Here is a 23,283-nt window from a genome sequence, read left to right as displayed (position 1 = left end):
GTTTTCCGGTTCTGTACAGTTTCAAGGCCCTGTTCTTGAGGAATCCTATTCAAATCCTAGGTTTTACTGTTTAAAACGTCGGGATCCTCCCTGCAGAGAGGGCAGGAAGCACCCGCGCCCACGTGCAGCCAGCCTGCAGTTCCGTTTCCGGGACACGGGACTGTGACGTCATCACCAAGCGCCCAAACAACTGGGCCCTGTGAGGAGACACGATGTTGAGCAGGCTCCAGGAGCTGCGCAAGGAGGAGGAGACACTGCTCCGTTTGAAGGCGGCACTGCACGACCAGCTGAACCGGCTCAAGGTGACCCCGCGGCCCCCACCCGCCCCATCACCTCCCCCACCTGCCACTGCCCTGAGCTCCGCTCTACGCGGACCCCAGGCATATGCGGTGCAGCACTGCTGCTGGTGGTCCCTTCCTCACCTGGCGGTTAGAGTGCTGACCTGGTGGTAAACAAGCCCCGCGTGCGCTTGTTTTGAGATTACAGGCCCAGCTCAGAACTTTGGTATTGTAGGTCTAGGTTGAGGCCCGGGAATCTGCACGTTTGGCGAGTTCATTCCTATACCAGATCTTCCGGAAATGCAGGTGGTTCCCACGAGAAGTTCGACCATCTCCGCCCACCATCCCCTTCCTCCCGAGCTCCTGCAGGTTTTACTGCCACTATTTCCAGGCTGTATTGCCGCTTGAAATGGCTCTAGTATTGCAAAGCTAGAAGAGCCTCGCGCATTCTCCCATTGTGTGAAGGACAACGAGGCCCGAGTGAAGAGACTTGTCGCAGAGTTCCCAGTTTTTCTTTCCACAGAGGTTACTGACTTCATGGCCTTAACTGGGAATAGAGATTTAGGCCCACCAGGACCCTTTCCCAGACCTGTGCATTACCACTCACCCTTTAGTCCCAGTGTGATTGATGATCATGATAATTCCTGCTCAGCACCCTTCTTCAGGATTTTTAAGTCCAAATAAGGCTTATGAAAGCCCATTGTAAACTGAAAAGCATTGTACACAACTGTGACATATCAATAGAATAAGGACTTTTCCTCAGGACAGTTGTCATAGCCCACACTTAACTCACGTTCTCAGGACATCACAGTACCTGTACAGGTACCTAATGTGTATGTGTTATTGATGAACTTCAAAGCCTACACATCTTTATGTTCCTGAGAACACTTCCATTTTCCGTTCTCCCCACCTTCAGTTTCTCATTACTAGGTAGAGAGCTCAAACCTAAGGAATCTGCCCTCTGTGAAGTCAGAAGATGACACTAGGCTTTTTTTAAGACTTCACTCTTGTTTTCTTCCCAGAGCTGCCAGGTCCTGGGGAGTGGAAGCCCTGGCTTGGTTGGAGCACCTGTCCATCCAGGGGGGCGGGACTGGAGGATTCCACCCTGCTCTCTAGAGTGGCAGGGAGCTTGTACCGTTCTCACTTCCTCTCCTGATGCCAACCTTTTACAGCATGGACAGTAAAATTTTCTTACATCAGTAGCCCAGTGAAAATATAAGGAAAATGCCCTTAACTCTTCTTTTCTAGGTTGAGGAACTGGCCCTCCAATCAATGATTAGTTCCAGAAGAGGGGATGAGATGCTGCCTTCTCAAGCTGCACGTGAACAGTCACACGATGTAAGCTTAGTGAAGTGTGGGAGTAGGGAGAGAACGTGCAGCCCATTCTGCTGTTGTGATGTTTGGAGGTCAAAAACTGTTGTAAATTACATATGAAGCCCAGGGAACTCAGGGAAGTACTGGTAGGAATTTTCTAGTTTTATATAAACTGACTATTCAGTATTACTGTTTTAGACAAGAACAGCCCAGCTGGTTACACCTTGATTGATTTATTCGTTAGGTACTTATATTGTCTACACCATCCTAGTCATCTACGTTTTCTGTTTACTTTAATGAACGCAAGGAGAGGAGAGATCTTTGCAGGGACGTGGCAGACCTCTTGCTCTGTGAGTAAGTTAGTTTGGGGTTCAGAAGTAGAAGATAACTTCAATTGCAAAGCATGGTGCTAACTAGTGAGTTCTAGTCTTCATTGTATCCTCCCTCTTACCAAATGCCCTCACTTAAATCAGTAAAATCATAATCTTTCTAAATACATGATATTTGAGCAGTTCTCTCAGTTGTGTGAAGCCTTTTAAACCCATTTGAAAGTAGTACAGCTAAACCAGCATAATTCTTACATAAGAACCATGTTTGTAAATGAGGTGATGTTCTGTCAAATCTAGGCATTTAACTTCCCATTTTAGCAATGCAGGTTGGAGGGGAGCCTGGGGTAGAATCTGGAGAAATAGGAAAGTGGTCATACCTCTTAGTGGTAAATACTGGGAATGAACACACAATTGAGATTTGGATTAAAATTTGCTGTTTTTGAGGCCAGTGTCCTCCCTCCTAACCCATGATGTCCTTGGCTAAAGCAGATGTCGGTGCATGTAGACAATGAAGCATCAATCAACCAAACTGCATTGGAGCTGAGCACAAGGAGCCATGTGACAGAAGAGGAGGAGGAGGAGGAAGAAGAAGAATCAGATTCCTGAAGTGGGGAAAGAGCCAGGATTAGTTATACAAATTAAATTTCAAAGTCTCAGAAACTTCCAAATATTCTTGCCATGGGCCCTCCAGCCTGCTTTAAAGAGAGCAAGAACTTCAGGAGGATGTACACTTGCGAAACTGGTTCCATCAATAATTCAAGTTTCAGAATGCTTTACCAAAAATTAGCAGCACGGGGAAAAGTAAAGATGCAGTGTCTGAGCATTGAGCAATATGGGTGGTGCTGTGTCTGCATTCTGGTCAGATCCAGTAATTGTGTTCAAAACAGAACATTTCCTCTGAAGTGCTATTGAGAAAGTCTGACATTTGCCAAAAGGGCAGAGTGTAAGTACAAGCCAGCCTTTCCGATCAACAGTGCCTCTTGTAAGCAAATCAGTGTCAGGCTGTTTGCATACCATTGTACCCTTGTAAGCATAGCCAAAGTCTAGGAAAGAAAGAAGACAAGGAGGACAGAAGGCCACTTGAGAGCACAAGCTTTTGCCACTTCTCAGTGACGTCCTGAAACACTGCCCACTACGGACTGTTTTGTGTGGCTGTCATCCCATCTAGGTTGAGACTCCACTGATAAAACGTGCTTAGAAATAAAGGAGATGAGTAGACATCGTGCAGCCGCTGGTTTCCAGATAGCAATAGGGAAATGGATCAGTTCCTCCTCCCGGGAAGGAGTACGGCAGGATGGTTTAAAACGCACTTCTTCGCTTAGGAGGAAATGTGTCATTAGGGAAGGAATCAGCGTGCTTGGGGGATTGGACTTTTATAATAAAGAGATGATAGTCACAGAGTAAGTGTTGTTAAAACTTGGTATTTGAAGCTGAGATTTATTTCTGGATACTCTCCCCTTGCCATTGAATGTACTGGTTAGTTACCTAACTTTGTAGAAGTAACTTGCCCTGTCCATACAACAGAAAAGCCAAACACAAAGAACCTCCTCAAGCAGAACTTAAGTAGCTGTTCCAGAAAAGAGAACATGTTAATAATTTTCATTAAAGTTATTTTGAGCTACTCATACAGGAAGTAGCAGGAAGTTTAAATGAACAAGTTTCTTAGAAAACAATGTGAAGATAGTTTTGCATCAAGGTTATACATTTTGGGGTCTAACTTAAAATATGAGCATGGGTTGTAAGAGCTGGAAAACTGGTTCTGCACCCCAGCCCTACCACTATCTGATTGCTTGCCCTCTCGTCTTTGAACTCTCACTTTTCTGTCTGTTAAATGAGGGTATTTGTACCTGCCCTATTTTTACAGGTTACTGAGAGGTGCTACTGAGATAACTGAAAAATCCAACTAGTGCCAGTGTTTCAGAAATTTGAGGAAGGAATTTGACATGAGGACTTCAACACAGCAAGACATGCAGGGAACATCATTCTGGAGAACGAGATAATTCTTAGTAATTACTGGGGGGAAAAATCTTTTGTCTCCTGAAAGTAATACCTTGAGATATGAGGAGAGAATTTTAAAGCACCCCTCAAAAGATAACGAGCATGAAAGTGTCCAGATCCAGATTTTAGACTCGAATTACACCATCCCTCCCTTCTCGGGTGGAATTTGCCTGTTAATGACACATTCTCGGTACCGTTGCTACTTTCTCTGTTAGCAAAAGACAGGATGAGGAAGGTGTGGGTATTAAACCTTGGCCTGAATGTTTGTTTGTCAGAAAGTATGCTGACTTAGAGATTAGCCCCGCAGCAAGAGAAAACTGACTCGGAGACAACAGTATACAATACTGACCAGTTTTTAAAATCTGGACTGCATTCCAAGCTCTGGTGGATCCAGAGTGGAACTACTTGCTCAGGAGATTCACCCAAATTCTCTTTTTAATTTGAAAACAAAATAGGCATTTTATTTTTTAATATATGCTTACTTTAGCTTTCTATAATAGGTCCTCCCAAAGAAGAACGTAGGTCTGAAGAGGCGCTGACCAGGCAGCCTCACCTGGACCTGAAGTTCCAAAAGTCATTTCAAAGAAGGAAAGGGTACCTACCAATGGCCAGCTGAGACATGGCCTTGTTTTTTGTGGCCTCACAGCCATAACAAAACTAGCAGCAGGCATGTCCCTCCTCTCCAGAAAGGTGTAGGTAAGTGGTGGAGCGAGTGGAGGGGAAACCAGCGCTCAGTGGGGCAGGGCAGCATAGGCACTGCTGACCACCTGCAGGGTGCTCCTCTGAGCACGCTGGCCACCCCCACCCACTGCTGCTGCCGCATGTAGTAGGTAGGACGTTCACAGGTCCACAGGAAAGGTGGTGGGGAGATTCACAGACAAGGGTGTCTGCTGAGAAGAGCTAGACAAAGTCCACGGTTGGAATTTCAGGAAGCCCCATTAGTCCAAAGCACTGAACTTGTCCTCACAGAAGCATCTCCACCTTCCAGCCTCCTTCCTGTCCTTACCTTTCCCCTCAGAATAATGCTCAGAAAAACCATCTGATTTCTTGTTAAGAGACACTGAATATCCTAACTCAAAAGTAGAAATACCTTTCAGCCTTTTAACTTGGTAGTATATTTATTAGAATAAGAGATTAGATTTGTTAAACATTTGGATTAAAGTTGTTAAAAGGATTTCCATACAATTGTTAGGCACTATACACACTTGTTTACAATAGCATCAGTATTTGGATTTGGGGAAAGATAAATCTCATACATTTTAATGCCTTGTTACACTTGTGACAGTCAAAGTAACTCCACCATTTTAGAAACACTAATCCCAACTTAAAGAGACATATACCACTAAATATCCCACACAGTATATTTAAAAATAAATATAGAAATACAACCAGAAGTCTACAAATCATCAGAGTAGATACACTGGCGAAGCCCCAATTGTCATGGCAGTGAAGGGCTCTGGCTAGATTTTGATGGAAATTGCTGAATTCTACACCAAAGGCAAAAATATAATAAAATAACATGATATACACTTTCTGATGCTCATTTTCATAGCAGCAAAGCATGCTTCACATGCACTGCCTGTGAAGGATCTTACAAGGCTCCTTCTGCAAGTAGAGAAGGTGCGCCTGGCAAGAGTGAAGTACCAAGTGTCAAAGAATCCCCAGGATCCAGGCGGCCGGCCAGCCAATCCTCGTGAGGGAGAGCAGTGCAATTTTCAGTAAAAATGACTACCCACAGTCACCAAAGTTTCACACTGTAATTCAATGTTGCACATGACTTGATCATCAACATACACGAAAATAGCCCCAAGCGCAAAGCCAATCCACTTAGGGGAATAATAATAAGAATAAAGACAGTTGTATTAAAAATGACACAAACAGAATTTTGGCACATGCTGTGTTCTTCATCCTTTGTCATATGTGAAATGCATGTCTGAAGAGAGACGTGGGAAATAGGCCTGAAAGCAACATGACACGCCACTGGGCAGGGGACTTGCTCTTTGCTGTTTCCCAAACACTTAGACACCAGCCACATGGGTCGGTGTGCTGGGCTGGTTAAGGCCAATGGTGGAGCAGAGCCAACCTGCAAAATCCACTTCCTCAGCATCAGATCTCTTGATGAAAGCATGAACCTGCATGTGAGGAAACAGAGGAAGCAATGTTAAAAAGCCACCAAGAAGGAAAATTCAAGAATCCTGGCAGGTCTAGAGCTTGTGCCACTTGGAATTAGCTCCTGGAGCCCGCCCTTGAGCAGCAGTGGGGGCCAGGAAAGCAGGTTCAGCTGCCGGACAAAAGACCAGCTCTCCCTGGCTCTGCCAACCACACCAGCTGTGCGGCTTCCGGCAACTGGTTCACTTCTCTGAGCCTGCTCTCTCCAGCTATGACACGGGGATGGTAGTCCTGCCTTCAGTGCCTCACACAACTGTTAGAAGGAACAAAGGAACTGATGAAAGTGCAAGTTACACTGTACAGGCTCTATAAGACATGTAAGCCCAGGTATTCACAGTATTACTTAGCTCACCTCTACCACCACTGCCAAACAAGAGGAGGCAAGTGGAGAGTAGCTTGGGGAGGGAGCTAAATGTAAAGTGATCTGGTCAATATTAGAAAAAGACCCTGGCCCCGTGAAGGGGTGGGCTGGCCCTTTCTTTCCCTGGACTTGGGGCTGCAGGGCCACCCCAGTTTTTCCTTTAAACTGATGGGAGGACAGGAGACTGGTATCCGGGACCCTATGGCAGGGCCAGCAGGACTGCTGTGGTGAAGGCAGAGCAGGGATGGACCCAGGAAGTACTAGATGCATGACTGACAGCGGAGAACAGATGAATAATCAAGTAGTGTAAATCTGAAATAAATGAACTTACCATGAGTTGCTTCAAATCTGCTCGCTCTGCAGGGTTTTTAATTAAGCTTAAAGGAAGAAAAATAACATGAGAGCTATTGCCTGGAGCTGCTTCTACCTCCAATTACTTACGTTTACCTCCCTGTCCTCCCCACACCCTGCAGGCTCTGATGAGCACCTTTCCATTCTTAGCACAAGGCCACGCACGCAGCAGGTTAACAAATGCTTGCTGAACCAAGTACAGTCAAAAGGCAGCAGCTACTTGACTGACTGCAGTTGTCAGGTCACCTAGGAAGGGCAGCAGCCGAAAGGACCAGTGGAGACGGGAAAGGACAAAGCCATGTTCCCCCAGATGGGGTGGGAAGCCTGACAAAATGGGGTACTCTTCCATATAATAAGGAGCCAACTTACCATTTATTCACAAAATCTTGAAATTCCAGACTGAATACTCCACTGGGCAGTTTCGGAGGAGGCTGCAAATACATGTCGACACATGAGAAATGCTGGGCTTCCTGCCCCGGCCATCTCTCCTCCCCAACCCCTCCAGGCAGTGCTGCCCTTACCCGGCTCAAGTAAAGACCAAGGGTGGGAGGCCAGTGGCTGGCTGCCGCGTCACTCTGGCGGAACCACTGGTCTTGAATCACAGAACTGGGGTCAGGTCAGTGTTCTACCACTCACTTGGCTAATTACTGAACAGATCACTGTTCCCCTTAAGCCTCAGTTTACCTTTCTCTGAAATGAGGGCCTCATGACCCTTTCCAGCTCACACTCTACAGCAGAAAATCTGGGAGGGTGGCTTGCAAACAACCAGCAGTTCCCCGTAGCAGCAGCTAGGGGCGTACACAAACCACCAGGCCCAGTCCAGCCCAGACAGCACTTGTGGAAGTCACAGAAGGCTAACTAGCTAACTAATAAAATATATATCCTGTTTCTAAGCCCAGAAGGAAAGAGAAAGGTTAATAAAACATTAACTGGCAAAGGGTCTGGAAGAATGTTAGCTGCACACTCACTCCAGGAGTGAAGCTGTTGTAGGCATCAGAACAAGAACACTGGCTGCAGCTCTCCTTTTCCCAGGTGCACAGTGGACATCACTTGGGGTTCCTGAGGACAAGGCCCTGCAGTGTCCTGTGCTCCACACAGCTCAGGAAATGTGACCCACCCCTGTGACCTGTGCAGAGACTGTGTGCCGCTTCCTTGTGAGCTTACCTTGTAAGCTGCCCAGGATGCCACTGCTCTGATGTGTTGCCCAAATAAACAAGTAATTTGAGACTAAATGTTAAAAGATCGACACTACAGAAAAGCCCAGCCTAGCCATCTTCCCCTGAATGCCTTAAAAGAACAGCAGGTGAGGAAGTCTGATCTGAGGTCTAGGATTAAAACCCAGGTCTCAGGCACAACCTCCGACTCCCCACTGCTCAGGGAAATATGAAGGGAACATCCAAGGGCAAAATGAGCAGCTGGGCCTCCAGAGGCCATCCCAGTCCTGAGTAGGAGGGGGCCAGGCGAGGGAGAGACCGTGTGCCAGCACAGTGTGAGGGACACACACCGGTCACCATGCAGCCCAGCCTCCTGAAAGGTCCAGGTTGAGGGGGTGGGTTGGGAGGAGCAGGTGGTAAGGGAGGAATAGCAGTAGGTGGGAAGAACCTGAGCTTTCATCCTGGAGCCTCAGTTCCCTCACCCGTATGAAGAGCAGAACAAAATCCATTTGACCCACCTGGGCAGTGCTTAGAGACCTGATTAGGGAAATGTGAAAATACGGAAGAAAGCAGTGCAAACTCGGTGATGGCAGCTGCACATGTAACCTCAGGCCATTTCTTCCCTTAACGTGGCTCCCACCAGCACCACTCAGCTTAGGTCCCACAAAGCGGAACCCATGAATACAGCGGCAGGGGACAGCTTCCCTGACTGCCACAATGCAATGCACTCTCGGCCCTTCCCCAGTCCTAAAGCAGCCTCGGTCAGGTCCTGAACTTCTTTTCCACGTCCACGGTGCTTAGCTTAACGCTGTGCAGTCAGGAGAGAGAGGTCGCTAACCTTCCTGGCAGACTGTGACCCGGTGACAGTGGCTTAGTAACTGCTGGGGTTACCAGGATCTTCCCTGTTGAGTTTGTAATAGATAAGGGACCCTTCTGAGCTTTTTGGGACCTGGTTTGAGAGAGCAGTAAGACAGCATGAAAAGTTATCCCACTAGTCTCTTGAGAGAAAAGAGAATAGGGTGATTGATGCCCTTTACCAAACACCCAGGCTGAGTGGGGGTCCTCAGCTGCTGCCCAGCCATGCCAGAAGCTTATCCTGGCCCACAAACCACTGCCCGGGGGCCAGGAGCACTGGCCCTATCGTCCAAAATACTGTCCTGAGCCCTGCCCCACCCCTCTGAGCAATCGTGGTGCCAGCCCATAGCTTCCCATTCCCCTCAAACCCACCCAAATCTGATGAATGCTGCTCAGTCTCTTCCTCCCTTGATCCATTTTTTCATTTAAACATACTGGCACACATTATTACATACAATATGTGTTCCTTGTAAAAAAAAAAAAGTTAACAGCAATCAACAGAAACCTGTAATCACCTGTAATTCCATCTGTGGTGTATTAGTTTCCAGACTTTATACGCACATACTGGTATATACATACGTTGTTTTTATACTGGCACTTTTTATGTCCATTGCTTTTTAATGGCACAAGACAAAACCCAATATTGCAGTCATAAATGCATTTGCCTCACCTCCCCTACACAATCTAAGAGTCTTCACGACTAGAGACTTTGGATGTTCCATCTTTGGATGTCCACCTCACTCCTGCCACCGCCAGTGCTCGGCACATGGTAAGTGCACAAGAAATGCTTGGTGAATGAAGGAATGAGAATGTAAGTGGGTGAAGTGGAGGCTCCTGAATCTGAGAAAAGAGGAGGGGCTGAGTTACCTGAAGATGTTCCCTGGGGAAGGGATTGCTGCAGCCTCTAAACCAGCCACTCAATTCCAAAAGCGTGACGCACAAAGCAGAACCCATGGATCCCGAGGCCCAAGCAGCCCATTCGGTGGGAACTCACGGCTTTCCCAGCCAAATCAACTGTGAGCTTTTTCTTAAGAGGAGCAAATAGACTCCACGGTCTAGGAAGCCATGCAGTCCTTACCTCGTTCACTATGTAATCCAACAACTCAAAAATTGCCATGGGAGGTCGGCTGTCCATTCCATAAGCTAGAGATTTTATAAAAAGAAAGAAGAAAACACTTCTCAGAAACAGGATGATACTTGCCAATAAGGGGCTAGATGCTAAGCATGGACCTCAGGGACCAGAACAGGGTAGTGGACGACAGAGGCAGGGCAGCCACAGGTCAGGCCTGAACGGGGGGGACCAGCAAAGGCCACAGGTAAGCTGGGCATGGTATGAACCTGGGCTCTGCCACATCCCAAGTTTTTGACTTTGGGCAAATCAATTGTCACTGGGCCTAGTTTTGAGTTATATAAAGTAGAGATAGATAGATAATTATATCTGCTCTTTCTCTCTTCCTTATATTGAGAAACAAATGAAGTAATAATAAACAATTAAAAAACCTAGTTTTAATTATCCCCGAACTTGGGTTTCTTCCTTGTATACCCCAGAGTCATGGGCCACAGCCACCAACCACTTTGATGCTTCTGCCTTGGTGCACGCCTTCTCCCATGTGGGCCTCATAAGGGTGAAGTCCAGCCATGTCTCCTAGGTCAGACGCGGCTGTCCTCACAGGGACTGTATAAGAAGAAGATGGCTGGGCCAGAAGCTTCTGAGTATCAGCTTCCTTCACAGTATTCACGTTCAAAGAGGCAGGCACAGTGTTTGCCACCTCGGACTCAGACTTGGCCACTTACAAGTGTATGTGGCCCTGGCAAGTCAAGTGCTCTGTGCCTCAGTTTCCTCATATCTAAAAGGGAAATTATAATAGTGCCCACACACAGCTGCTATTAGAATTAGATAATGGTAGGCAAATGCATGGAGACAGAAAACAGATTAGTGGTTGCCAGGGACAGGGTCAGGGGAGCTGGGAGTAAATGCCAATGGATGTGAGGTTTCTTTTGGGGGTGACGGAAACGTTCTGGAATTACATAGTGGTGACAGCTGCGCTACATGGGGAATATACTGAAAACCACTGACCTGAACACTTTAAAATGTGCATTTTAAGTTACGTGAATTTTATCTCAGTAAAAATATCTACCTAAAAAAAGAAAATGCCGTGATTTAAAAATATTAGATAATGCACACAAGTGTGAAGTATACCGCCAGGAACACAGTGGGCTCTCAACAAGCGGCAGAAGTGTCAGTTATCACAGTGATTTCCTACACCTACCTGGACACTTCTGCTCCGCTTTCCACAGCCCCAGCCTGGCGCCCAGAGACAGGGAATCAGTCTCGGGAGAGTGTACAGAGAATTAGCCCTCCAGAAATGCCCAACAGTAAGGGACCCCCACAGCCCAAGCTCAGGCACACCAGGACACTCACAGCTAAGGGGTCTCCCAGGGGTCCTTGGCCTGGGTGGTGTCTCAGCCGCATCTCCCTCCACCTGGCACCCAAACATCAGCTCCAGCTCCTTGGCATCTGGAGGAGGGATGGGATACCTCCCAATCGCCATCTCAACCAGAGAGAGCCCCATGCTCCAGATGTCCGACTGCACCGAGTAATGAGTCCCCTGGAGTCTTTCTGGCTGCAGGAAAGACAGAAACAGTTACAATTGCCTGTGAACTAACCTGGGCCCACGCAGAAGGAGGATGGAGGAGTCCCCATGGGTGCTCAAAGGGAGCCTCAGGACTTCCTGCCACTTTGAGACTTGTCTGCACTGCAGGGGAGTAAGCCTCCCCACAGGGTCCTGGCCCTAGGTCTGCTGATGGATTTTATTTTCTCTCCGGAACTCAAATCCCATTTTAAGATCTCCGCTAACCTCTTAAACTTTGCCTGTTGCCTGTCCCCAAACACTGTGCTTACCGAGTCCTAGCCAGTCCCATGGCTCCGACCCGTCCTCAATTCCCTGTCTCCCCAGTAACCTAAATGGCATGCCACCCAGCTGAACTCTGGCTGTCACCTCGGCTGTGGTTCCAGCTTTGCCCAGCCTGGCCACTGTCTTGCATGCATGGGGCAGCCTATCCAGAGCCCAGCACGAGAGGCTCATCTTGTTACTTGAGTCTGAAGCATGAAGCTTCTGGTACACAGGCCATGAATGAGATGGTGTGGTGGGCAGAAAGAAGTTCTAAGCCCACCCTACTACTGACTCACTGTTCTTGGATAACATGAATGGCGAGAAGGCAAGGAACTAGAGTTAGAAGACCTGGGTTCAAATCTGAACTCTGGGACTTGTAAGCTACATGATCCTGAGCCTCCATTTCCTCATCTATAAAATGGGGGTGATGATGATGATGATGTAGCAACAGTAAGAGCATAACAAATTACCTGCTCTACTTAGTAGAGTTATTAGAAAGGTCAAAGCCAATGAAAATGTGTGTTGTGTGCTGCAAAATGCTATACAAATGAATGGTTGATGGGAAGAGGCAAAGGAAAAAGTATATAGTGCTAGAGAAAACCATTATTTGATATACCACTTGTATTTCAGGGACCCTATTAAAAAAATCCTTATTCTGTCCATCGTACATTGATTCAGACATCAAATTATTTCTCCCGTAGGATTTTTCCCTAACTCCTAAACTGGACTATTTTGGAAATGACCACATAACCACAAAAACTCAAACCACTACACAAACCCCTGGATCAGTAAGTCCCAGGGCCTGTCAACTGATTTTGAATTTGAGAGTCAGAGTTGAGGGGCCCAGTTTTTAGACATGCAGAGAGGAAGCAATGAGAGGATGGCAGGGAAAGAGCAGAAGAAAGCCCTGAAGGGCCCAGGGGTTCATGTTTTTTAAGGCTGGGTCACTGGGGTGGAGGGTGGAGGGTGGAGATGTGGAGGAGCGCCGGCTGAGGGACACTGACCGCGACTGGAGCCATGGTGGGGTGGGGTGGGGTGGGGTCAGGCAAGAAGGAGTGAAGATGTGGACACGCACTCCCACACAGGGAGGGCAGGAGCCGCTGACGTCCCACTTGAGAAGCAAGTGAGTACATGCTGTGGGAAGAGAGACTGGTAAGAAGATCTAACATTCAATCCCGGCTCTGCAAGCTTAAGGGAGCAAGTCACTGAACCTCCCTCAATCTAGATTTCCTCATCTCTAAAATGGGAACAATAATCTTTACTTCCTGGGGTAACCGCATAGATCAAATGAGGTCATGTAAAGATGTTAAAGTGCTTGACACAGAACACATAAAACACCCTCTATGCAAAGATGCCCTGAGCCTCTGTGCCCGGCCCCTGCAACCCAGGCCTGCACTCACGCCCACTGCCACAGGGACCTCCGGCCCCGCTTGGCACTCATCCAGTTAAGTTTCCCCCTTTCTGAGCCATCCTAAGGAGTGTGCTAGCCATTTCCCACCCATTCAGTCAACCAAATATTCACCCACTCACCAACCACTCCCTGAGCACCCACTGTGTGCCAGGCCCCCAGCCAGACCCTAGGGACAACAGAGACACCTATGGTCCTATCCCTGCTTCCAAAGAGCTTGCTGTATGGAGAAGGTAAGAGAACAAGCTAATATTACCATGGCGTGGGCATAGCCACACACAGAGCTCCGGTGGCAGGGGGACCACCAGAGTTGGCAGCAGGAGGAAGACCTTCATGACAGGGTGTCAGCTGAACTAGAGCAGAGACTCCAGCCAGGAGACATGGTAGGTGGGCTGTGGTGAGAGGCAGGGGCAGTTAACTGGGAGACACACAATGAAGAGGGAGAAAAGAGGCTGGACTGAAAAAACAATTCTTAATAGACTCACAGCAGCTGGGGAGCTGGGAAGGGAGGGTAATGGCTGATGCTCAGGTCTCTGCCTTGGGAAACCAAGGAAAGAGTAATGCCATTTACTGCTAATGGGAAAGACGGGGCAACCTGGGGTGGGGCCACGTCTGGGTATGTAAGGTTCGAAGTTCTGAAGACGATCAGAGAGAGGTGTCCAGAGGGTAGCTGGAGCTCACAATCTCTTCAGAATGGAAGCCCAGCTCTGGAAACATCCAAGTACTGGCCAAAGACTGAACTGCGATCGGACAGCCTCTTCTCATGAGAAGAGGCCCAGGAACCCAGTTATGCTCCAAGGCCTGTGAAGGCGGAGACCACCTCCATATTTACTGCGATCTCCTCAGGGTGGGGTCACAGGGCTTCACTGATCATTCCCCGACCCTTCATCACCAGGCTCTGGCTCCACAGGAAAGGCACCCACATGCTCCTAGCCCTAACCAGAGCAGAAGCTCACGAAATGGAACCCACAGCTCATACCGACATGTAGGACCTTGTGCCCACAAAGGAATTGGCCATGGAGTCGATGAGCTGCCCGCTGACCCCAAAGTCACAGAGCTTGATCTCCCCACGGGAGTTCACCAGGATGTTGGAAGGCTTGACATCTGCAGGGAAGAGAAAATTGAAAAGTGGGGAACTTACTCAGCCAGGATTGGGAAGACAAGAGTCAGTGCGCCACGGACAGACTAACCCTGACCATGAGCCGCAGGACACCCCCGCCCCTGTCACAGAGCCAGCCCACGGCTTGCAAATACTTTGTGACTGTGGAAAATTGTAACTGACCCCACCATTCTTTCAACATCGTTTCTGTAAGTGGTGACTCTAATATGTAACTTGTAGGTAAACAGTATGTTTGTATAAGAACCCCAGGAACTAACTTCAGAAGAGACTCTTGACCTTCAGGCATCCTAGCTCTGGAATTTCGTTGGCCTGCCACCATGAAGCCAGGATGGTGTGAAGCTGGAAGATGTAAAACCAGGATGACTAAACCAGGATGACGCACACCGGACCACCACTGGCCTTATCAGAATGGACTGTGCTCATCTGCACATAGAGAACTTTTCAACCCCTTCCCTTGATCACTTTGCTCTGGCCCCTCTCTCTCCTTATAAAAACCTCTGCCTCCACTGAGAGGTGGAGATGGACTTTGGGCCATGAGTCCCCCATCCTCCAGATGGCCAGCATCTGAACAAATCACTTTTCTTCACATCAGCACCAGCCTCTTGAGTTTTGGCTTTTGTGGGGGCAGAGAGTTGGGCCTGCTTTCAGTTACAACTTGACAATGAGACCCCTTATTGCCCCTTGTTCAGGGTTCAAGGAAAAACTGGCAAGAGAGGAAATGACAAGCTACTGTAGAAGCAGAACAGAGAACCAGCAAATGTTAACTCTTTAGGAATCCAGACTTGGCAAGGTGACTCATGGAAGGAGTCAGTTACCATGAATAATCAAGATTTTGAAGTCTGCTGTGGCTGGTGTGGCTCAGTGGACTGAATGCAGGCCTGAAAACCAAAAGGTCGCTGGTTCAGTTCTTTGTCAGGGCACATGCCTGGGTTGTGGACCAGGTCCCCAGTTGGATGTATGTAAGAGGCAACCGACTGATGTTTCTCTCCTTTTCTCCCTTCCTTCCCCACTCTCTAAAAATACATAAAATCTTTAAAACAAAAGAAGATTTCAAAGTCTGTTGCTTAAAGCACCCCTATCGGCAAAACACAATTAACTATGGTTGGATCATAAGGAATAAAAACACCAATAATAAGACCAGTATGCTTGCTGAGGCTACAGACCAAAGACTAAAGGGGGATGGAGTGGGGGTGGGACTTCCTATTTTTGACCTTGGTTACAAGCACAGAGCATGTGGGTCTCATGAATAATAGGTAGGTCTGGAAAAAGTCCAACCATTGTTAATATCATGAGAACAGCCTGCACAACATCGATGTAACCAAGTAGCCAAGGAGAGTGGACTGGAATGTGCACGTGTGAAAAATGACGACTTCACTGTACTCATCAGTGGGTGCAGAAGACGCCGCTGAATGAGCATACATACTGTGTGGCTACTGTATTCAAAATGACTGAGTAGGAAGATGTGTCAAATTCATTTTCACCGGGGGCCACATCAGCCTTGCAATTGCCTTCGAAGGGTTGAAATAATTTTAGGGCTGTATAAATGTAACTACTCCTCAACTTTTAAGGAGTTGAAATCACATTTGGCCCTTTGAAGGCAACCACAAGGCTGATGTGGCCCCCAGTGAAAATGAGTTTGACACCCCTGGAACAGAGCAATGAATCTGCATCAAATTTTGTGTTAAACTTGAACATTCCTCCGTGGAAACCATTCAGGTGATTCAGAAGGCCACAGCCATGGGCAACTGGTGATTGGCAGCTTCATCACAACAACACGCCCACTCATGCATCATGTCTCGTACAGAGTGGTTTGGCAGAACATCAAATCACCTAGGTGACTCAGCCCGCTATAGCCCTGACTTGGCACCCAGCAACTTCTGGCTTTTCCCAAAACTAAAATCACCTCTGAAAGGGAAGAGATTTCAGACCATCGATGAGATTCAGGAAAATATGACAGGGCAGCTGATGGTGACTGGGAAAACTGTGTGAAGTCCCAAGGAGCCTAGTTTGAAGCGGATTGAGGCATCCTTGTTCTATGCACACTGTTTCTTGTATCTTCTTTAGTAAATGTCAGTTTTTCATATTACACAGCTGGATGTTTCTGGACAGACCTTATATGTGGCAGTGGTTAGGAGCTGACATGAGTGTTTCACTGAAGTCACTTCCCTAACAGCCCACACAGTGGCGTCTACCTGTTAGTCAAGGAGAGCTGCAGAACCAGGAGGGCCGGAAAAACTCCTCACGGTGGTCAAGGCAGTGCTCACAGTGCCAGCCCCGCCCCCTCCCCAGCACACAGACCTTCCTCACATGTGCCCCAGCTGCCGCCACCACTGCTAGGCCACTGGCCATGCCCTCTGCAGAGAGGGCTAAACTTCCAAATATTTTCTTCTACCACCTCCTCTGATTCAAAGAGCTGCTGTATACAGTGGGCAGACCAGGGCCAAGTGCTATTCTCATTTACAAGGCTGGGACTCAGTAAAAGTCCCCAGGCCAGGACTTTGTGGGCCGACAGCAGCAAACATGAGACCCACTGGAGCAGGCCACATGCCAGGGACAGTCATAAACCATGACTGGGAATCTTTCACAGAAGCAATACAGAGACTACACAGAACATCTGTAGATCAGAGTAAACAAGTCCCCATAATTCCAACGTACAAGAACTGCTATTAACATTTTATTTTTCCCTTTAATACTCTCAGGTAAATGCATTTATTTTTAAACAGATTCTAACAGGTCTATTTAAGAATCTTTCCAAGAGTAAATTGAAACAAAACAACCCACCCTTTCATCTCCCAGTAAGTCCTTCCCCTGCCGAGCCCCCACCTAGCCCCTTAACATCCCCAGACCAGGGCAGGGCTCATAACCACAGCTCCTGGCTCACTCTAGCCCCTCTCTCCCTAATATCAGCTCCGGGAGAGAGGCGTGTTGGCGATCTGCCCCACCACTGCAACCCCAGAGTGTGGACAAGCCCTGGCACACAGCAGGCACTCCAGACACCATGAACAATGGATCTACACACTTAGTGCGCTGATGCACAACCTCCGAGCCGTCTGCGCAGTCTCTGTAAGACCCACCCTCATCATGTCACAGGACAAGGGAACACAGGATATGAGATGTTTCCAGACCCCTCAGCAACCCCGTGTCTCCTACAAATAGATTTTCAGAATGTAGGCATCGCAAGTGGCCGTAAAGAGCATCTGGTTCCTCCCCTTCATGGTGGCAATGAAATGTCTAAGGCCCAAGGGGGTCCAGGGACTTGCCTGAGGTCACACAGCAAAAACTGAGTAAAGTTGGAATCAGAATTCAGACCTTCTGATGCCTACACCTGTCCTCTTCCCACTTACCTCGCTGTCATATTACTCAATTCACCCATTCACCTGTGTTCACTGAGCACCTACTACATGCAGGTACCAGGGGGACAACAGCAAGCAAACTGATCAAGTGTTCAGGGTGAAATGAAGCTTACATTTTGGTGTTCGGAGACAGACAAAAACAAACTGAGTAACCAGTGTGCAACGTTCAGTGGTCTCAAGCACCATGAAGAAAATAAAACTACCACCACCATGGAAAAGCACAGGCGGGGCAGGGGATCGTTGCTGTGGCAGGGCTGCTGAGAGAAGGCCTCGCTGTAGAGATGACCCTTGAGCAACCACCTGTGTGACCTCTTGGAGAGGCACTTTAAGCACAAGGGGATATTATAAACTTTAGGAGGTCAGGGACTAACTTTCGTGTCTTTCCCAAGCCTAACATGAGGACAAGCCCGGACAAACACCTTCTACTGAGGAGGCCCTCCTCACACAGAGGACAGAGGACCGGCCCCTGAAGTCAGCGCTTACTCAGTGGAAAGAGATGCGGAGTAACAGGACAGAACTGGAAGAACTAGGCGTGTGATGGTGTTCACCGGGCCTGACGGGGAGGGCGCATGGAGGCACCCAACGAGCACCTCTCTCTTCCCCACTCCCACCAAACGCCATGGTACGCCTCCATCCCTGCGCCTGGCCATGAAGCCCTCAGCCCCCGCACCTTCCAAATGCTCCTATGGCCAATTTAGGAGTGGCCTGTTAGGCTTTGTTTTAAAGCAAAAGAGTGGAAGTGACTAAAGGGACAAGGCACTTGGACGCAAATCCTTGGCCCTGCCGCCTGCTGTACATGCAGCCTTGACCAAGCCACTTCACTTCCCTGATCTGCGGTTTGCCTGCCGGTAAAGCAGCTCTCGCCACCTCACCACGTGGAGACCAGCATCAATGTAATGAAGTGTGGGCATTTAAAAAGCACACCAGTCCTGATTGGTGTGGTTCAGTGGGCTGGGCATCGTCCTGCAATCCGAAAGGTCAGTGGTTCAATTCCTGGTCAGGGCACATGCCTGGGTTGCGGGCCAGGTCCCCAGTTAAGGGCAGGCAAGAGGCAGTGATCGATGTTTCTCAAGTTGATATTTCTCTCCCTGTCTCCCTCCCTTACCACTGCTCTAAAAATAAGTCAAACATTTTAAAAAATAAAATAAAAGCACACCATGTTACAGGAACACAAAGAAATGATTCTTTCAGAGGCTGCCCCCAAGACAAGACAGCGGCAGTCCCCCTCATCCCCCAGGGCCCGGGCACGCCTTTGCAGGCTGGCTCAGACCGTCTCTCCATGCTGTAGCTGCTGCTCAGGAGCGACTGCACTGCCTCTGTAGCTGTCCTTGCATCTGATTTCTATTCACGATGCAAGCAGGCCTCCTTTTTTTCAAACTTATGTAACACATTTTCCTCCAGCCCTGACTGTCAGCTCCGCTTCCCCCACCCGCCCCAGGGAACAGCACTGCTTGGGAGGCTACAAAGATCCAGGATGGTGATAGAGGCAGAGAGGAGCAGAGGGAAATCCTGAGGGCACTTCCTTGCTCGGACCACGTATCCTGGGAGCCAGAGGCACTACACATGGCTGTTCCTGGTGACCAGGGAAGCCTGATAAGCTGCTTGGAGACCTGTCAACTTCAGAGCTTGTGGCTGAAGCAAGCTCCTCCCTGGCAGCCCCAGCCAAGTCGGGATCTTCTCTGGGGGCGCAAAGGAGGTGCATGTCAGACAAAATCAGAGAGTGTTCTCTCTGTCAGCATCCACATTTGCTTTTTACTGTCGCAACCCCTCTCTCCTCTGTTTCTACTTCCGATATCTCCCCCCTTCAGCGTATAGTCTGCACAGAGCCTACAGTGGCTCCCATCTTCCCTAGAGTAACAGTCCAAGCCTCTTGGCCTCCCTTTCCAAGCCTTCCATTGCCCCTCCTTACCTCTCCAACATGTCCCCACATCCATGTCCTCCCACCTCAGGCTTGCCTGCCTCTCTTAACTGTGCTGGTGTTGTACTGGTACCTGCATCTAAAGCACCCTCCCTTACCACTCACCCTTCTCACCTCCACTTCTAGGTGCCTAGTTCTTCTGAGACCCTTTCCCAATGCAGAATACTGCCCTGCTCCTGGAGCCCAGAGTTAACTGGTTTCCTCCCACATCTTTCTAGCAGCAACCTCAAACATTGTTCAAATCGTAGGCCCGGTCTCTCCCTACTTCCTGAGGCCTTCTCTGCCTTGGGTTCTCTTTCTGACCCCTTGATATCAAGAAGGTGAGGCGAGGAGGAGCCCCAGCATGTAGTGGGTTAGCCTGCATTCTGGAGGAAGCATCCACCCTGCTAGGCTCACAGGCTATAAGCCCCCCTAGGAAATCCATAAGATGCTAAGGTTTAACACTCCCATCCTGCTCAGCCTCTGCAACAATGAGGAGGGGAAGGAAGGGATCCTTCTACAAAAATGAATGAGGAACTTTTTGGAAAAACTGAGAAGAAAATATGTTCTTTTCTGATATTTTCTGCCCCAGAAATAACTACTGTTCAAAAACCCCTGTTCTTACCCCCAAGAGCACATGATTTTAACTTAATTTCTGAGCATTTCCTTCCTCTCTACAATTAAGAAGTTTGAATTAAATAAGTCAGCAGGTCATTTATTTATTCTATAAACCCTTATAGAATGCCTGTACTGAGCTATGAATAAAACGGACACAAGGCCCGGTCAGGCAGATGAAACTGGTGAGCATCAGCCCCCACAGGCTCCGGTGTTTGAGTAACCTCATTATGCTTGGTTTGGGCTAATATCACAAGATGCGTTACCTATTGCAGGGGGTAGGGAAGGAAGGCAAATGGCAGAAGGTAGAACGTGGAGGAACAAAAGGGCGGAGGAGCAGGAAAGGCAAATGAGGAGCAGAAGAGAAACAGAGGAGAGCTCTTGGAGGGAGAAAATGAGGGCCCTAGAGAAGCAAGCTGAGGACACTCGGACACCAGATTCCGGCTCATCTGTGACAGGCTGAATCCAAAAGTAAGATGATCTTGGGGAAGTGAGAGTTAAAGGCTAAAGAAAAAAAAGGCAAATGAGATTTTTAAATGGTGACTCTAGGCATCGAATGACCTCTTCTTAGCAACCCTAGCAGAGGCTTAATAACACTTCTCTAAAGATGAAGAAACAGAAGGGAAAGGTAGCTGACCCTGGTAAGTCGATTAACGGTCTCCACAGAGCCACCTCCAGTTCGTGGCCTCAGGGAGCTAGTTAAGTAACAAATGTAATTAAAATTCAGAGAAAATCCCAAACCCTTCAATTGGCCACCAACTGTAACCTCTTTTTCCCACCTGACCTTACCCAGGGGCATTAAAAAGAGGCCCCAGCCTTCTGCCCTCCCTGCTACTATGGAAAATGAATGCAGCTGAAAGACTGGGGTGGGGGCCGGCAAGCACAGCAGACCGAGGCAGACGCCACAACAGCTCTGAGTCACTGAGCACCTACTATGCCAGGCCCTTTAAATATATGGCCTGCTTTAACTCCCACAATACTGTGAAGTAGGCATGAGTGGGGATGAGAAACACTGCAGCCCAGGGTCTAGGACTGACCTACCAAAATCACAGTGAACTGATATCGGAGGCTAGAGTAGAGCTCCTAGACTCTAGACTGATTATCCAGAGCCTAAATAATCTGGGTCTAGACAACAGATCAAATGGCAAATCATAGTGAGTTGCACTCCAAAGTTTCAGAAAAGTCATTTTAAGTGGGTGAAGGTAGTCAAAAGGTATAAACCTCCAGTTATAAAATAAGTAAGTCCCAAGGATGTAACATACAGGTTGGTGACTACAGTTAACAATAGTGTATTGTGTATTTAAGACTTACTAAGAAGAATAGATTTTAAAGTCCTCATCAGAAGAAAAACAACTGTAACTATGTATGGTGATGGATGTTAACTAAATTTACTATGGTATCACTTCACAGTATATACATGTATCAAATCATGCTGTACACTTAAAACTAATACAATGTTATATGCCCACTGTATCTCAATTTTTTGAGTAGTGGTTGGGGAAGGGGGTCACTTACATAATAGGGAATAGGATCTGACTTGGGGTAGATTGAAATCCTTGAATCTGGTTGTGAGAGAAAATATTTCTCTGCTCTAGTTTAGTGAGCACGTGCTTCCTCTGAGCTCCAGCTCATTATCCTCCTTGACAAAGTCAAACTGCAAGAAACAGCGGGAGCTAAAGGTTGTTTCCCACCTCTTTCTGATTAACAGTGAGTTCAACAAGAGCCTTCAAAACACATGCCAGGTCCTAATGAGCAGCTATTTTCTCTCTTCACATTCAAGATTACTGCAACGAAGTCTAGTAACTGCATTTAAATATTTTTGTAGAAACATTTATTTTTTAAATATATTTTTTATTATCCTATTACAGTTGTCCTTTCTTTTCTCCCCTTTATTCCCCTCTGCCCTGCATCCCCCTCCCACCAGCATTCCCCACCTCAGTTCATGCCCCTGGTTCATACACATAAGTTCTTTGGTTTCTCTATTTCCCATACTATGCTTAACCTCCCCCTGTCTATTTATGTCTATTATTCTGTCTATCATTTATGGTTCTTATTCCCTGTGCCTTTTCCCCCATTCTCCCCCTTCCACCTCCCACCGATAACCCTCCATGTGATCTCCATTTCTGTGATTCTATTCCTGTTCTAGTTGTTTGCTTAGTTTATGTTTTTTTCAGGTTCAGTTGTTGATAGTTGTAAGTTTGTTGTCATTTTACTGTTCATAGTTTTGGTTATCTTCTTTTTCTTAGATAAGTCCCTTTAACATTTCATATAATAAGGGCAGGCTGATGACAAACTCTTTTAATTTGACCTTATCTGGGAAGCACTTTATCTGCCCTTCAATTCTAAATGATAGCTTTGCTGAACAGAATCATCTTGGTTGTAGGTCCTTGCCTTTCATGACTCTGAATACTTCTTTCCAGGCCCTTCTTGCCTGTAAAGTTTCTTTTGAGAAATCAGCTCAGAGTCTTATGGGAACTCCTTTGTAGGTAACTGTCTCCTCTCTTGCTGCTTTTAAGAGTCTCTCCTTAACTTTAATCTTGGGTAATGTGATTATGATGTGCCTTGGTGTGTGCTCCCTTGGGTCCAGGCTCTTTGGGACTCTCTGGACTGCCTGGAAGTCTATTTCCTTTGCCAGATTAAGGAAATTCTCCTTCATTATTTTTTCAAATGAGTCTTCAACTTGTTGCTCTTCTTCTTCTTCTTCTCCTTCTGGCACCCCTATGATTCAGATGTTGGAATGTTTAAAGTTGTTCCAGAGGTTCCTAAGCCTCTCCTCATTTTTTTGAATTGTTTCTTCATTTTGTTCTGGTTGAATGTTTATTTCTTCCTTTTGTTCCAAATCTTTGATTTGAATTCCGGTTACCTTCCTTCACTGTTGGTTCCCTGTACATTTTCCTTTATTTCACTCTTCATAGCCTTCACTTCTTCTATTTTGCAACCATACTCAACCAATTCTGTGAGCATCCTGATTACCAGTGCTTTGAACTCTGCATCTGACAGGTTGGCTATCTCTTCATCACTTAGTTGTATTTTTTCTGGAGCTTTGATCTGTTCTTTCATTTGTGTCTTTGTTTTGTTTTGTTTTTGTCTCAGCAGACTGTTACAGGGTAAGGGATCCAAGAGGGAACACCACCACTTGCTCGGCTCTCGGCTGGTTTTCAGTCACTTCCCCTGCTACCCACAAGCA

At 47.5% G+C, this 23,283-nt stretch overlaps 2 protein-coding genes across 3 annotated transcripts in view; one reads left to right on the top strand and one right to left on the bottom strand.

Annotated features, from left to right (window-relative positions):
• The first annotated feature begins 172 nt into the window (after positions 1-172).
• SNAPC5 (small nuclear RNA activating complex polypeptide 5) lies at positions 173-3,319 on the top strand. Its single transcript, XM_045822452.1, has 3 exons — positions 173-302; positions 1,527-1,616; positions 2,411-3,319. Exons 1-3 carry the CDS (start codon positions 213-215, stop codon positions 2,525-2,527), a joined length of 297 nt encoding a protein of 98 aa, XP_045678408.1. The 5' UTR covers positions 173-212; the 3' UTR covers positions 2,528-3,319.
• Positions 3,320-5,018: 1,699 nt separating this feature from the next.
• MAP2K1 (mitogen-activated protein kinase kinase 1) overlaps positions 5,019-23,283 on the bottom strand; it is a 78,309-nt gene continuing 60,044 nt past the window's right edge. For both annotated transcript variants that reach the window (XM_045822450.1, XM_045822451.1), the window contains exons 6-11: positions 14,091-14,215; positions 11,232-11,433; positions 9,888-9,952; positions 7,170-7,231; positions 6,781-6,826; positions 5,019-6,051 (exon numbers count right to left, since the gene is read on the bottom strand). In XM_045822450.1, coding sequence (XP_045678406.1) covers positions 5,938-6,051; positions 6,781-6,826; positions 7,170-7,231; positions 9,888-9,952; positions 11,232-11,433; positions 14,091-14,215 — 614 coding nt within the window. In that variant the 3' untranslated portion in view covers positions 5,019-5,937. The remainder of the gene's footprint in view (positions 6,052-6,780; positions 6,827-7,169; positions 7,232-9,887; positions 9,953-11,231; positions 11,434-14,090; positions 14,216-23,283) is intronic.

This window comes from Phyllostomus hastatus, unplaced genomic scaffold, assembly GCF_019186645.2.
Source record: "Phyllostomus hastatus isolate PE091 unplaced genomic scaffold, TTU_PhHast_1.1 phas_scaffold_501, whole genome shotgun sequence".
Classification (NCBI taxonomy): Eukaryota; Metazoa; Chordata; class Mammalia; order Chiroptera; family Phyllostomidae; genus Phyllostomus; species Phyllostomus hastatus.
The sequence above is the reverse complement of the archived record's forward strand: the minus strand, read 5'-3'. Positions and strand labels throughout refer to the sequence as shown.